Source organism: Peromyscus maniculatus, chromosome 3 (assembly GCF_049852395.1).
Source record: "Peromyscus maniculatus bairdii isolate BWxNUB_F1_BW_parent chromosome 3, HU_Pman_BW_mat_3.1, whole genome shotgun sequence".
In the NCBI taxonomy this organism is placed as follows: Eukaryota; Metazoa; Chordata; class Mammalia; order Rodentia; family Cricetidae; genus Peromyscus; species Peromyscus maniculatus.
Window position 1 is genome coordinate 106554494 of NC_134854.1, and position 16011 is coordinate 106570504.

The 16011-nt window shown below is 42.4% G+C and overlaps 1 protein-coding gene across 4 annotated transcripts in view; it reads right to left on the bottom strand.

Moving 5' to 3' along the window:
- Nucleotides 1-16011, bottom strand: part of Exoc6b (exocyst complex component 6B) — a 491948-nt gene that overhangs the window by 28062 nt on the left and 447875 nt on the right. The window contains exon 21 of one of the 4 annotated variants that reach the window (XM_076567062.1): nt 13258-13278. The exons of the other annotated variants lie outside the window; for them this stretch is intronic. Coding sequence (XP_076423177.1) covers nt 13273-13278 — 6 coding nt within the window. The 3' untranslated portion in view covers nt 13258-13272. Of the gene's footprint in view, nt 1-13257; nt 13279-16011 lie in introns of those variants that run through there. 4 annotated transcript variants of the gene reach the window in all.

Here is a 16011-nt window from a genome sequence, read left to right on the forward strand (position 1 = left end):
TAAGACAGGACTTGATGTCAAAGGTTTTAATCTCCATTGACTATCATCCCTCCAGAATGGTCTATCAATTTATACTCATATTAGCAAGTATCATGGGTGTTTGGAAACAGAAACACTCCCAAAAGAACCTATTTCTGCTAGAAATACCAGAGGGACAAATTCAAAAAAGCTTTAGGTATATAATCTTAATGATCCCTTTATGCCACAAAATCCTGTGCTTTCTTCTATTCCCAAATCATATAAATGTAAATAAAAGTCCTGAGAATAAATTGGAAGTATCTGACATTCGTTGGAAAGAAGGTACTGGCCTGCTGGAGAGAAGATAGTGTTTCACAGCTTGTGAAATGTTTTCAAATGTCTGTGCTTTTTAGTAGGAATACCACCTAAATTATTTGCTGTGAAACTTCACATTTTCCAAATAGTACAGCAGGGATGACTATGCTACAAAGTAAGCAAAGATGCTCATATTTATCTCTCCGCCATCCCATGCTATACAGCCTAGACTAGCCTCAAATGCACTATACAGCCCAAGCTGAACTAAATTTTCCACTGTCCTGCCTCAGTCTCCTGAGTGCTGGGATTACTGGGGTGTGTCATCACACCCCATAAAACAGCAGAGCTCATCCCAATTCCTTTCTAGTTCCTTAGACTCAGTCCTATGTCTCAGAATGGAACTGACCCCAGGAGGGGGAGCTTTCTTGTACCTTTTAGTTCACTACCTCTCCTCACATCTCTTGGTTTTTCTTTCACTAGGAACCTTTCTCTCACTATAAGACATTGAGAAGCTTCATTTTCTTTCCTTTGGCCTTGTAGCCACAGATCTGCCTCTCCTCTCTCTAGAAACCCTTACCAAATGAGCACACAGGCAGTGAGTTACAGGTATATTCTTGTTCTCTGAGGGCTCGAGATCTTTTCAATTACCTAACTTTGTTCCCTTCATCAAATGTGAGCATTAACAAATATAGTACATTATTGCCTGCTACTCAAAGAAAAACCTTTTTTTCAAAATTTCAGGTTTCTAGGAAAGCAAATCTGGTATTCTCAGAACCTCCCTAAAATCTTAGTTTTCTTCTTTGCTTCCAGGAAACTTGAATGCTTTATTGTATTAGAAATTAAATGTGTTTCCACCAAAGACCCTGTGCTGTGCACACAGAAGGAAAGAATACACCACTCGTGTAAACATTGGGCTATAGTTGTATTTCTACTTGGTGTAGCACCTGATGATGGGAGCCTCAGGTCTGCATCTGAGAATCACTGTTATAATCTGTGTCCACAGTTATACAGTCAAGTAAGAGCTTTGGAAATAGGATGGTGAGTACCTGACAGTTTTACTTGCTGTATTAGTCAGGGTTTTCTAGAGGAACAGAACTGACAGAGGTGTGGTGTGGTGTGATATGGTGTGTGTGTGTGTGTGTGTGTGTGTGTGTGTGTGTGTGTGTGTGTGTGAGAGAGAGAGAGAGACAGAGAGACAGAGAGACAGAGAGACAGAGAGATTTATTAGGGTGGCTTACAGGCTGTGGTCCAGCTAGTCCAACAAGGGCTGGCTACCAGTGGAAAGTCCAAGAAGCCTGTAGCTGTTTAGTCCACAAGGCTGGATGTCTCAGTTGGTCTTCAGTGTACACTGGAATCCTGAAGAAACTGGTTTTAATATCAGTGAAGAAATGAACTTGCTAGCAAGATTTAGGACAAGCAGGCAAAGAGCAAGAGCTTCCCTCTTCCATGTCCTTTATATAGGCTGCCACCAGAAGGTGGGCCCAGATTTAAAGTAGATATTCCTACCTCAAAAGATCTGGATTTAGGTTGGATCATCCCAATTCAAATGATTTAATTAAGATACACCTCACAGGTGTATCCAGCCACTTGGGTTTTAGTTAATTCCATATGTAGCCAAGTTGACAACAAAGAACAGTCATCATATTTGCCAAGAGCCATATTCAAGATAATCTGTCTCGTTTTATATATATATATATAAAACTTTGGTCTTCAGTAATAACATATCAGGGTGACTACCAAGCCAAGGATGATCTGAAACTTCTGATCCTCCTGTCTCTACTTTCTGAGTGCTAGGATTATAGACATGTGCCACCAGGTCCAGTTTATGCAGTGTTGGTGACAGGATCCAAGGCTTTGTGCATGCTGGTCAAGTGCTCTACATGCTCAGCCCTGATGATAATATCTTTGTGTGGCTCTTCAAGTCAAAAAAGATGCACCTCATGGGACTCCTGGGCATCATTTATGTGGGCATACAATGTCAATAATACCACAGTGACACTTTCTTTTAGTGGGTGTCTATAGCTGCCGCATGCAGGCTATGTTGCTCTTTTCAGCAATGATTGTTGCTTGCTATCTATCAAACTCTTTCTGCATTCCTCCATGGTGGGTTGTCAGGATTTTTAGAGCAGGTGTATAATCAACTTTTAGTATCTTCTTTGCACTTGACACCATGTGAAATTCTATGAGGGCATGACCTCTACCCTCAAGTACTCTCCAGTTTAGCCAGATCCACATATTTAAGTCAGCCAAAATAAATTTTTTTTGGGGGGGTATTATCAATATCTCATCAAAGCCAAAGAAAATGGAGTTGATGTGAAGTAAGGAAAGTATTGCCACTGAGAGATGCCAAGGAAGAGCAGTAGACAATGACCACCTTTGGTGCACATAGTTCCCAGCACCATGTCCAAAAGCACAGTGAATAAATATTTACAGAATGATTTTTTTCCCCTCTCCTGATCTGCCGTCCATTTCAAAGCTAAGGGAGCAGGTGTTTTTCAGGACACCTTCCTTCCCCAAAGGGCCCCTGAATCATTACAATTTCCATAAGGTTGTACAGTTTTCTGGCAGCCATCCCAGAGGGGGCTACGTCTCATCTAGCAAGTCAATATGCTCTGCTTCTCTGGGGACAGCGCCCACGGGAATGTGACTTGCACTTCTAATGAGATTTCTGGCATGGTGGGGGGAGTATACGCCTCCATGGTGAGGAGTCGACCATGCACTCATTGTCTCTTCATCCATCCACAACAATGCACACATAACACCCCAAAGGGGAGTTGGGGAGACCATAGCTGGTGGCCAGAGAACAACTCTACTTGACAAAGGCATTTCCTTGACATGTTTTCATTTAGCTTTTGCTCCAGGGTGCTGACTAGGCTGAGCCCAGCATGTATACAGAAGATGATAGCACTTCCTGCCCTCTTCAGATAGCCACAGCCTTCCTGGCCAGAGCTGATCCACAAAGTACTAGCAGCTTTATCCCCTTTCCTCTCCATCCTAAATGCATGCCATCTTCACCAACTGCCCAGGCACCTGCAGTCTCCAAATCCCATTTCTCAATAGACAATTTTATCTGTCCCAGTAGACAGGCAATATTGGAAAAGTCATAATATTGCTGGGCTAAATTTCTCCAATAAAATGAGGTTCAGGGGCTAACTGATTTCCAAGGGCCCTTTTCTAGGTCTGAAACTTAGTATCTCCATGTGCCACACTCTCCAATGAGACAGAAGCAGGAAAAAAGAGCCTTTCTTCTCTGCTGGGGCTGTACTGTCCAGGAATAGAAGCCTGCCATGTTCTCAGCACCACGATTTCTACACATACATATTTAATCGTTTGCCACCAAACAAATGCATACAGTATTGCCCAAACAGTAAGAAGACAACACAGGCACAAAGACTACCCTTCTTCAGGTGGGCATTCTGTTGTCCCTGCTCTAGGCTGGGCTTTGCAGAGTTCTCCAGGAGGCCCCATGCATGAAGTCAGTAGGGGTGACCTGAGGAATATTATTCACTTTTACCACATGTCTCCCCACCTCCCTCTGTCAATCTGGTAGGTAGCTACGTAGTTTAAACTTGGATTATTGTGAACTCGGTGAGATCTAGGCTAATCTCATAGGCCATGTGGGGGACACAGGATGCTGAGTGTTAGTTTGGTTTCTCTGCTGCTTCAGTTTGGATTTCTGTCACCTAGTGTTACCCTTATCTGCTTCACATTTTATCCCAGTGACTCTCCATAGTGGACTTTTTCCAGCCTCAGAGCCTCTAGGTCTCATCGCCCTAATGAGCTGATAGGTATGTAGAAAATACATAGGTATTTTCCCTCAGGTATGGTGAAGTGGAAAAAAAAAAAAGCAGCTCCATTGCCTTGGCATATGCTCAGTGCATCTCCCTTTGGCCCTAGAATGCTGTGTGAAAATGAGTGCGGTTTCAAAGGTGGCTATCAGGTACCAGCCCACTTGGTACTGCTCTCTATAAGAGGATGGCATATTTGTCCTCAGGGGACTAGAAGCATATCTAGATAGAAGGAACAACTGTGTTCTCAAGGATGCAATAGGATCTATCAGCTCCCACTGATCAGTTCTCAAGTCTTTCCAGAGTTTCAGGTTTAGAAATAGGGCAGGCTGTTTTATAACTTGAAAGAGTTTGCTTTAATTAGTAACACATCACAGCGATAAAACTGCATTTCCAACATACACAGGAACAGAATATCCCTAGAAAATAAGAGCCCTATAAAACAGGACTTAGAATTGCTAGGGTTGAGAAAGGATAAAAGAACAGTAATAAAAAATTAAATGTCAATATCAAGCATAGTAGCTGAACTGAAAATCCCTGTGTGGGTAATAAAACACCTCCAACTTAATAATAATCAAAATGCACTTGACTAAGGTAATGATGGGAAACAGGCCAAGAATCTGCATCTCATCTCCCTCCAGGTTTCCCCTTACAACTCTCATCTTACTAAAGAGAAGCAAAACCTTTTGGGAATGTCTGGAGGGTGACAGTGCCATGCTTTCCATCTCACTGTAAAGTGAGCAAAAGGAGGAGTGTGCTGAGTGCAGCATCTAAAGCGCTAGTGTGTTGGAGGCAGGGTCTATAGCCCAAGCTGCCTTCTAACTCATGGTGCTGCTCCTGTATCAGTCTCACATGTACTGGAGTTATGGGCCTTGACTAGTTCAAGAGGAAGTCTTAGGTGATAGAGTGGGTTGTGACTTCAGAGATGGCTGCAGCAATTTCTTGTGGTGGTGTTCTAATTGTACTGAAATGTGATTTTGATTGTATGTTAATAAATAAAGTTTCCCGGGGGTCAGAGCTATTAGAGCCATAGACAGAGTGTGGCGGTGGTGGCACACGCCTTTAATCCCATAGATCTCTATGTGTTCAGGGATACAGCCAGCATTGGAGACATATGCCTTTAAGACCTAGGGGGCTGTACATTCAGACAGTGACGAGGCCGTCACATGTTTGGGTTTACAACCAATGAGAAGGCAGAACAATAATACTATAAAAAAGGCGTACAGACAGGAAGTAGGCCTCTTTCGCGAAGCTGGGACAGCAGGAGGAAGGGTGAGATTTTAGCTCTGAGCTCTGACCTCTCGGCTTTCTCTTTTACATTGTTTCTGTGTTTCTTATTTAATAAGACGGTTGGTTACATCAATAATTTCTCTTCCATATGTTCTGAAAATTGCCCTTGGCACTCACCCATCAAGTATGAAGTTCAGCTGCTGTCCCTTTGAATATGGGCAAGCCTCCAGGCCTTGTCTTCATTCAGAGGCTACGGTCAAAGTGCTACTGCATACACCTTCTGACACAGGAAGGTCTACTCCACTCTTCTATTTGTTGTGCTCATCCTTGGAATCTAGTTGCCCTGTCAAAAGATGCCCTGCTCCTGATCAGCCTTCCCTAGGGTCAGACTTATGAGTGAAGGCATGCTGGTATTCTAAGGCTGCCTTGAGATTCGTCCTTCTGAGAGACTCTAGCTAATAAGAACTAACTTAAGAATTGACCTTTGGCCATTTCCTGACCTACAAAATTGTGAACAAATAAAACAGTTGTTGATTAAAATCATCAGGTTTGGGGGGGAAGTTTGTTAATATAAGGGAAGGTGATCCAAACAGCTGGAAGTATTTTAAGATAAATTTGTTTGTATGAACTAGACAATGTAAACTGAGGTAGTCTCAAGCTCACCTTTCTAGTTTTAAGGAGCCTTTGCACAAGGATAAAGTGGAGGGATATATTGCTTTAGAATTCTATTAGTAAATTTTGCTAGGACTTCTGGGTAAGGTTTCCTTATAGGAAACCTTCAAAGAGTGATACAGTATAGATGTTCCATCTTCCCCAAATTCATCTGCTGGAATCCAAGCTCCAAAGAGAAGGCTTTAAAAGTGGGCCCTTTGGGGAGTTGACTAGACCACAGAGATTGAACCCTCATGGATGAGATTAATGTCCCTATAAATGAGGCCTGAGAGGACTTTGTCCCTCTATCATGTGAAGAAACAACAAGAAAAGCATCCTGAGCCTGAAGGCAAACCGTTACCAGACACTAACTCTTCTTCACTTTATACTTCCCAGATTCCACAACTGTGAGAAAGATATTCCTCTTGTCTGTAAGGTACTCAGTTGGTGGCATTTTGATACAGAATCCCTAACAGACTAAGAGAAGAAGAAGCTGTTTTTCTCTGTTGGTTGGGTATCTCTCACAATAGTAACTTCTGCCTACTACCCTAAAGTCTCCTACTTGTTGGGGAAGAATGAAGTCAATAGTGCCTCATTTCAGCCATCTTTCTTTACTTCTCGTTGTCATTGGTGCTTGGGGTGTATCTGTGCTCTTGAACATCCTTTCTTACAACTGTGATAACCTGTATCCGAGTGTCTTCTAGGTAGGATTTCCCAGTCAATCCACCTTGCTTCTGGGACCATCTCATCTTCCTTTCCACCATCTGCCCTTCCTTCTCATCAGATCTCTCCAGTCTGAATGTGTTCAACATTCACAGAGGTGGCCACTTGCAGGCTTCTTCTAAGACCTGGTCCATACTCCTGATGTGAGATCCCCACCTATCATGAAGAGATCAGATTGGTCTCCTAACAGAAGCACAGGCTGAGAGTTCAAGAGAAAGTTCTCAGATATGGTTGATGCTTTTGTCAAGCATCACTGCTGAGCTGTGAACTTTTAAAAACCAAAAGCTGAGGTCACTGTTGATGAGAAACAGGATAAGTTGCAGAGCTTCTGTCGAGGCTGCTTTTCCTTTAGGAGACGGTACACAAGGCTGGGTGTCTCACAATAACCTGTCTTTAGGAGTGTAAGTGCCCTCCTACTACTTGAGTCCTTCTTGTGCTGGGAACCTGGAACATGGTCTACGCTGAGACTACTGCACCTTTCCTCTAGTCAGCAGAGAGACAGGGCTAAGTAATCTCAGCTTCATTCACTTGCCTACTCAGGGACATCTCTTTGGGTTGGTCAAACATGGGAAGAAGAGATGAATATTCAAATTAGGGAGTCTTCCTGTTTCACCGCCGTCCTCTGAGGGAGGAAAGGTAAGGAGGAAAAATAGTTCCTCATTCTGAAATGGTCCTAGGACAGGCAGAAGTTCCAATACAACCTTGAATGACTATATTCCTATTACCCAGCAAGCAGTTCGGCCTCAGCAGAGGAGCCTTCTACTCCACATGCTCTCTGATGCCTCCCTAATATTCCTAACATTAGGAAAGAAGCCATCACCCTTCATGACCAATTAAGTCAAAGAATAGCATACTTTGTAGGAGGCTGGTTGCAAAATTAATTTGTCTAAAATCTAAAGACATAGACACCTTCAAGAATTCATAGACCATGAACAGTGGCTTTCTGAGGGCAGATGCTAGGTGGCAGGCAAGCTAGTAACAAATTGCTAAAAGCCAAGGGTGGGTTAACATGAAACCAAGAGCCTTTGGGGTCAATATTAATTGAAAGTATACACTTCCTCAGACTTCACTGTTCATAACGGGAAGAGCAGGTCACAGCTGGATGCCTAGGGCAGACACAAAGGAACCTCTGTGGGGATGGAAAGCCCTGCTCTAGGCATGTCTACCTTTTCTCCACTACAGGACAGAAGCTGCCAGGGAAGGAGAGGACACAAATCCTTCAAGGCACAATGCAGCTGTGGGGAGGGGAACAGAAAACAAAATGAAACAAAATCAGTACAGTTCTGTCCAAGTCATTAGCTATCTGTTCTGCTCACGTAGGGAAAGGGTCACTGAGAACAGGAGATACAAATGCCTCTATCTCTTGCCAGCAAGCTAGCAAGCAGTAACAACCACCATCAGCAGTAAGTTGCTCAGGGAGAGGTGTTCTCATACAAGCCAGAGGGAAGGCCCATAGCACACATGTCCATAGCAATCAGGTCTTTTCAGTATCACAGCAGAGGTAAGACAATGAGACAAGGGAAAGAAAACCAGGCCTCACAGGTAAAAACCAGAAGAACTATTAATGTTCAACATTTCCTTCTGACAATGTGACATGATGCTGTCACCTACCAAGTTCACACCTGAAAACTATGCAGTCAAGTTACCAAAAAAAAAAAAAAAAAAAAAAAAGGTAATAAAAAAGGGCTAAAAAAAAAATCTCATAATGTCATAATGAGGCTAGATGGCTTAGTGAATAGAGGTACATGCTGCCAAGCCTGATGACCCAAGTTCTATTTCTGGGACCCACGTTGGCCTGATCTGCACATGTAATGTGTACAAACACACACACACACACACACACACACACACACACACACACACACACACACAAATAGAAATAAATGTCTTTTTTATTTTGTTTTGTTTTGTTTTTGTTTTTGTTTTGTTTTTCAAGACAGGGTCTCTCTGTGTAGCTTTGTGCCTTTCCTGGAACTCACTTGGTAGCCCAGGCTGGCCTCGAACTCACAGAGATCTGCCTGGCTCTGCCTCCCGAGTGCTGGGATTAAAGGCGTGCACCACCACCGTCCGGCTAAATGTCTTTTTTAAATAAAAAAATTCTCAATGTTTTAAATAATTTTATGACTTGTTTGGTCCACATTTATAGCTGTCCTTGGCTACAATTCATCCTTATGCCACACTAGCAATGCAGTATTAGAAACCGATTTTTTTTTTTTTTTTTTTTTTTTTTGGTTTTTCGAGACAGGGTTTCTCTGCGTAGCTTTGTGCCTTTCCTGGAGCTCACTTGGTAGCCCAGGCTGGCCTCGAACTCACAGAGATCCGCCTGGCTCTGCCTCCCAAGTGCTGGGATTAAAGGCGTGCGCCACCACCGCCCGGCTCCGATTTTTTTTTTAAAAGCACCAAAACCCAGGAAACACTTGGAATTCTAATCTGTATGTTAAAAATCACAGACTGACACAAGCTGGGAAAGGACCTGAATGATGCAGACATGTGACTACGGTCAAGGACTGGACGTTAGGGCGACACCCAAGTTCCCAGGTGAGTGAACGTTTTAGCACAGCTGTCATTACAGCTGCAGCACAGGATAATTTGGGCAGAAATTGAAGCTAACTCTGAAGGACTGACACAATTTGGAAAAGGCAACAGTGCCACTCATGCTGCCTTTTGTAAATGACCACCGAGGAACTAGAACATTAATGAGATAGACACTCAGGTCAGGGTCAGTGTTCTGACAGGTGTGCAGAGGTGAAGAAAGGAGAGCCTTTCATCAAATTGTGTTCAGAGGACCGGAAAGCCATGAATGAGCTTTTCATGAGTATACCACTGGGTGACACTGGGTGGCTCTCTCCTAGATCTGGAAGCCAAACACCGAAACTTAGGCAGGGCGGTGTCCCTCTGAAAGCTCTTTGGGAGAAGTTGTATGAGGGTTCCAGTATTCCCTGGTTTGTGGGCTCCACCCAGGCTCTACTGCTGTGGAAATACTGCCCCTCCTTTTCTGTGTATCTCTAGATCCTCCAGCTTCCTTCTTAGGAGCAGATTCAAGGCCCACTAGACAGGATAGGAAAATTGTTCTCATAATCCTTGATTCAGTTATACCTTTTTATACATAAAATATTATTTATAGATTTGGGAAATCAGAATGTGGACATAGCTTTTTGGCTGCCACCACTCAGCCACCACAGCTAATTACAACAAAACATGGTAACAAATGACAAAAGTCTAATCTATATATTGTATCACAGACAAAATCAACCCCAAACAGATCTTATACCTAGATCTAATACTTCTATCTATAAAACTTTGCAAACCAACAGAAGAAAATCCTTTGAGCTTGGTTTATATAAGGATTCTAAAGTATAATAAAAGCCCATAATTCACAGTAAAGGAAAATGGAAGGAAAGCCACAGAATAGGAGAAAATCTTTGCATTTCACACAGATGACAGAGGATTTGTATATAGGAAAATAATAAAGACTTTCAAAACCTAGTAAGAAGAAAACCCAATTTAAAACAAATCATTATTGCTATATGTGTTTTATTGCATTTATGTCATTGGTTAATTGAGAAATGCAAATTAAAGGTACCACTCACACTTATCAGAATTGCTTGAAAACAACAAAACAAAAGCCAGGTGTTGGTGTTGGTGTTGGTGGTGTTGGTGTTGGTGTTGGTGGTGTTGGTGGTGTTGGTGGTGGTGTTGGTGGTGGTGTTGGTGGTGGTGTTGGTGGTGGTGTTGGTGGTGTTGGTGTTGGTGGTGTTGGTGGTGGTGGTGGTGGTGGTGGTGGTGGTGGTGGTGGTGGTGGTGGTGGTGCACGCCTTTAATCCCAGTACTCAGGAGGCAGAGGCAGGAGGATCTCTGTGAGTTCAAGGACAGCCTGGGCTACAGAGTGAGTTCCAGGAAAGGCTCCAAAGCTACACAGAGAAATGCTATCTCAAAAAACAAAAAGCAAAAAAAGAAAACAACAAAACAAAACTAGTCCATCCATTCTGGAAATCAGTCTAGCAGTATTCCCTTTAGCTTAACATACAACCAGGGGTCCCACACCTGGATATTCATAGAAGCTAAATGAAAACATACTCATGCACTTTGTTAGTTGACTGTAAAAACTGGGAACAATTCAGACATCCTGTAGTCAGTGAATGTACAAAAACCATGAAGGACCACTAATGGAATACTACTCAGCAGTAAAAAAGAATGAATTATAGATCATGCTGCAATATGCATGAATCTCAAGTATATCAAGTGAAATCAAAGAATCCAGGCTCAAAGTAATTTATATGGTATGATTACATTTATAGAACCTAGAAAAGGGACAAATACAGGGAAAAGAAACTGATTTCAATGGTTGGGAGTAGAGAAGTTGGTTAACTATAAACTGGATGAAGAAAGTTCTAGGGTGACATTATTGTTGTAGTTATATATGAAAAAGTATACCTGTCAGAGCTGCTAACTACAGAGTGTGCGGTTGAGGAAGGTCAATTCTACCTTCATGAGAGCCCCATGCTCACCGACACCTTCCCTACCCTACTCAGACCCGGATCCTTGTGCCAGGCCACCTTTCAACAGTGGCATTGCCTCACCCTTAATTTTACTCTTTGAACATATACTCTATAAAAGGATTACTCAAAAATAAGAATTATGAAGCACAGTGCTGAACAAATGTCTCATTTTTAAGAGAAGAAATGAATGTTAAAAACTTAAATAGCTAGATCATATAGTCCAACTGATACTCCTGACATAGTGATTTCATTTTTTTTTTCCTGATGAACTGACTCTTCTAAGATACTATTAAACTCTCCATAATCCAAAATAATCATAGGAGATTTATTTACAATAACTATCATCTGCAGACTCAGTAACAAGAAGGCTAATGTAATTTATATTACAGTTGTGACAACGTAACCATATCTGCAAAGGTACAGAAGAACTTGTTCTCAAACAGCATGTAAAATTCAGCATTACAACTGAGCACACAGTGTGAGTTCAGCCATGGGGATAGAATGTAAAGCAGAACCAGAATATTTACAGTACTATCTCAGGGAAGTATGGCCATGTGATCTTTATTTTGAATTACTATGTTTGTATTTTCTACTTTTTAATTAAGCATATATTCAATTAAAAAAGAGAACAGTATTTTGGAGGGGTTGTTAGAGACAGGGTTTCTCTGTGTAACAGCCCTGGCTGACCTAGAACTGTACACCAGGCTGGTCTTGAACTCACAGAGACCCACCTACCTCTGCCTCCAAAGTTCTGGGATTAAAGGCATGCACCACCACGCCCTGCACTGAGAACAGTAATTTTAACTAGAGTCTAGTTGTACAGTAGTGTAAAGAATATGAAGTTAAATAAGGAAGGATCCCACTTGTAATAATCAAGTACTGTAGCAGCTACTCATATCCCTGAGCAGAAACTGAACTTCTTCCTGATGGAAAACTGTTATCTTAGAAGCAAATACAAAGTATAGGGAACCAGGAGGAAGGGCACAGCACTCATAGCAGCACTGGTATCATAGTAGAAGTGGCTAGCACTTATCAAGGACTAACTCTGTGCCAGGTTGCTTGTACTTTACATTAATCTTCACAGTGGTGCAATGGGATTATATCATTTTCTTTTTACAAAAGAGAACTGAGACACTGAAAACCAGTCACTTTAACTATGACCAGACAACTAGCATTTGATATTGGCAACTGCCTTTCAAACTGGCATGGAATGGGCTCTTGGGATGTGGCATGTAACAGTGCACTTCTTTGATCCAGCACAGGTAGGCTATGTACACACACAGTCTACATTCTAGGCAAAAAGCAATAAATGTCATCCAAAACTGCTTGTTGGAAGATCTTTGAGAGGGTGTTGACCTTCATCTCTCTTCAGCATTGGCAGCAGAGACTCACCAAGGAAAATTGTAATAACTGTAAGACAAGAAGTTAAACCAAGGTTTGTCTCTTTTCTCCCATGGGCCTAGCTTCGTGGATTAAATATGTGGATTACATAGAAAGTACCCAGAGAATCCCATCTTACGTTCTGTTTTCCCAGAGCAGATTTACCCTAGATAATACCAACACTTGCAGACTGGGAGAAGTTGGGAATTAAAGAACATTGTGTAATTGTGATGATGCTTAAACCTCATAATCTCTCCCTCTGAATGAGACTCTGTTTCCCTTCTTCTCAAGCCAGGTTAATGAGCAAGCAGAGCAGAGTCCCATCTAGAATTCCCCCTGAGTTAGTATGACACGGATAACCAAATAGACTTCAGATTCAACAAAACAGACTGAGGGAGGCAACCACCTCTGCTTCCCACAGTGCTCAGCCAATGAAGGCATAAAAAGAGTGGGCACACACAGAGATGCACTGCAAGACTCACTATGCGCTGTGCCTGCTAGAATAGATGACAATTTGACCCAGTGAATAACTTGTGTTTTAGAGGCAGAAATAATATCTGTAGTAGAGATGTTCTTTGTGAGATGGGGAAAGATAACCTCAAAGGGTCAGACTAGAGTTCAGGGTAAAAGATACAGGACAGTCACACAGTGACTATGGATGCCTGGGTGCTCCAGAAGATTGAGGTCTGCTTCCAGGGACAACATCTGGGAATTTGGATTAGGGACTCTCAAAACTGAAAAAAAAAAACCCACTTAATTACCATTTATTTATATCTGAACTGGAAAATACCTAGCCCATAATTGAGCATTCAGTAAGATCACTGTGTGGCCATGCTCAGTTAGACACAGTGCTAACTATCTTATGCATCACTGTAGCCATTCTATGAGATGGAGTCTATTAATGAACTCACTGTATGTATGAAGAGTGAGATCAGAGATATTAAGTAACTTGGTTCCTACTCATCAAGGGAATCTTTGTAACAAGAGAATGCAGGTTATTATGGGAGAAGGGAAGATTTTTTTCAAGTTTGTAGGTCAGTATGTATTTAGAAGAAAAATATTACTGTTTGTTAACTATAAAAATACCAAAGACTGTATCACTTGAGAGTACATTCAGTAAAGTGAATTTCTTGGATTTCCAATCAGGCTCCCAGAATATGGTGAATGTGTGTATATACACCTATGGCATTTGGTGTATTTATATGGCATATTTATTCCCAGGACCTCTTCTAATTATTTATTTATTTGTTTGTTTGTTTATTTGCACACATCCATCACTGTTTGCTTTAGTTTTATATTTTCTTGATCTTTCAATTCTACTTCTACATGCCCAATTTAAAAAGGAGGCAGGGATCAACTGGGATAGAATGGGAAGAAACCATGTTGCTTGATAAGTTTTTTATTACTTGAGACAGGATCTCACTCTGTGGTACAGGCAGGCCTGTAACTTGCTATGTAGTCTGCAAGTAGCCCTAGAGCTTGTGGGTGATCCTCCTGCTTCAGCCTTCCAAGTGCTAGAATCATGGGTATAAATCTTCATGTCCAGCTATTTTGGTACTTTGATTGCACATGTAGTGTTGCCATCAGGGGCCTTGTTCTGCAAGCATGGCCCTCAGCAGTGATAAGCAGCAAGCCAAGGCCATCTGGGATTCCTAAGACCAGAGAAGACTAAAGGGTATCATTTGCAATGGTCAGTGGCCAGCCAGCATGTAGGCAATGACAGCTGAGTTTCTGGTCTCATTTTCTAAAGCTTGGCTCAGACAATAACAGGAAATGGGAGGCCAGGGGAAGGGAAGAGGGCAGGACCCCACAATCCTGAGTAATCATTTCTAGATCCTGGATAGAGATTAAGAGCTTGGAGAGCAGACTGTGGATGCTGAAGCATCCTCTGTTTTGGAGGTTGAAGCCTCAGCATGCTGCAGTAGTCCTGAGTTCTTATTCAGATCAGTATTTTCAGTATATGCTGGAGTGGAAGGTACACAACTTAACCAATTCCATCTCTTTTCCTTGTCATCCTCACCCCTCTCATCTGTTTGCTGGTCCTTGTGTTCCTTCTTTTCTCTAAGCCTAGTCAAACGAAGAGGATTGGTTTTACTAGAGGGTCAGCCACAGGATGCCTTGCTTCATATTTGTCCTGCTCTGGCTTAGAACATGTGGCACTCCTTACATAAGAAATAAGGAGGCTGCTACATACATTGCCTTAATCCCCTGCAACTGTGACCAGCATTTAGCATTTCCAGCTTGCCTCATTTATTTTTACAGTTTTAAAACAGGGAGGCCAGTGATGATCGAATAGTGAGTCCTGTGAAATACAGGGACTACTAGAGGGGCTACAGCAGAGAAATGACCAAATCAAAGTTCCAAAGTGTGTGTGTGTGTGGGGGGGCAGATGCAATACTATGCTGATGAACACTTGCACCTGCTGGAGGCAAGCACAAGAGGGAAAGAGCTCATCCAGCCAGTCACAGGTCCAGAGGCTGTTAGGAGGCTAAGGAGATAGCTTAGTCAGTAAAGTACTTGTTACATGAGGATGAAGACCTGAGTTTGAGCCCTAGTACTCACCTAAAAAAAAAAAAAAAAGCTGGGATTGGTTGCACGTACCTCTAATCCCAGAGTGGGGAAGGCAGAGACAGGTGGATCCCTGAGGCATGCTGGCCAGCCTAGGTGAATTAGTGAGATCCAGGTTCAGTGAGAGACTGTGCCTCAAAAAATAAAGTGGAGAGTGATTACGGTATGGACCTCTGACCTTCACATGAACACACACCTACACAGGTGTGTATACACACACACACACACACACACACACACACACACACAGACACACACACAGACACACACACACGATAATTCTTATTTTCAGTCTGAAAACTTAATTGCATATTTGAGAGTCACTGAGTTTCCTTATGTATAATCTCAGAAATGAACAGAAGGCCTGGACCAGAAGCTGAGGTAATTACCAAGGAGAAAGTACACAAGTGTTCTTTCTGAGATACAAGTAGGTTTTATAATTGGGTCCTTATGAGGCACTGGTACCTCTCTCAGGAAACATCAACCCTAGTCTGTGTGGAGACAGGTCATACAGCTAGCTAGGTTGCATGGGGGCAATGCTCCCCCAAATTCACAGTGTGCAACACTCAAATCCCAACACTCCAAATGACTATAACTACTTTCAGTCCTAACCAGGTAAAGCAAACCATCACAGGGAGCTCATATCTTCACTAACTGAAGCAGTATGGTGAGGCTGATATCTAAGACGGAAGGAGAGGGGACTCATACTTTCAGGGGTGGACTCAGACTCACAGGACAGCACTCTGTCTTCAGTGACTACAGGATCTATACATGAGGCATCTGTTCAGAAAATTAATGTCAACATCTATGTTCAGTGGCTCTGATGGGTGTGTGTGAGTTGTACTTTTTCCTTCATTGTACCCTAAACACAGCTATACCAGGCTCCCCAATACCATGCT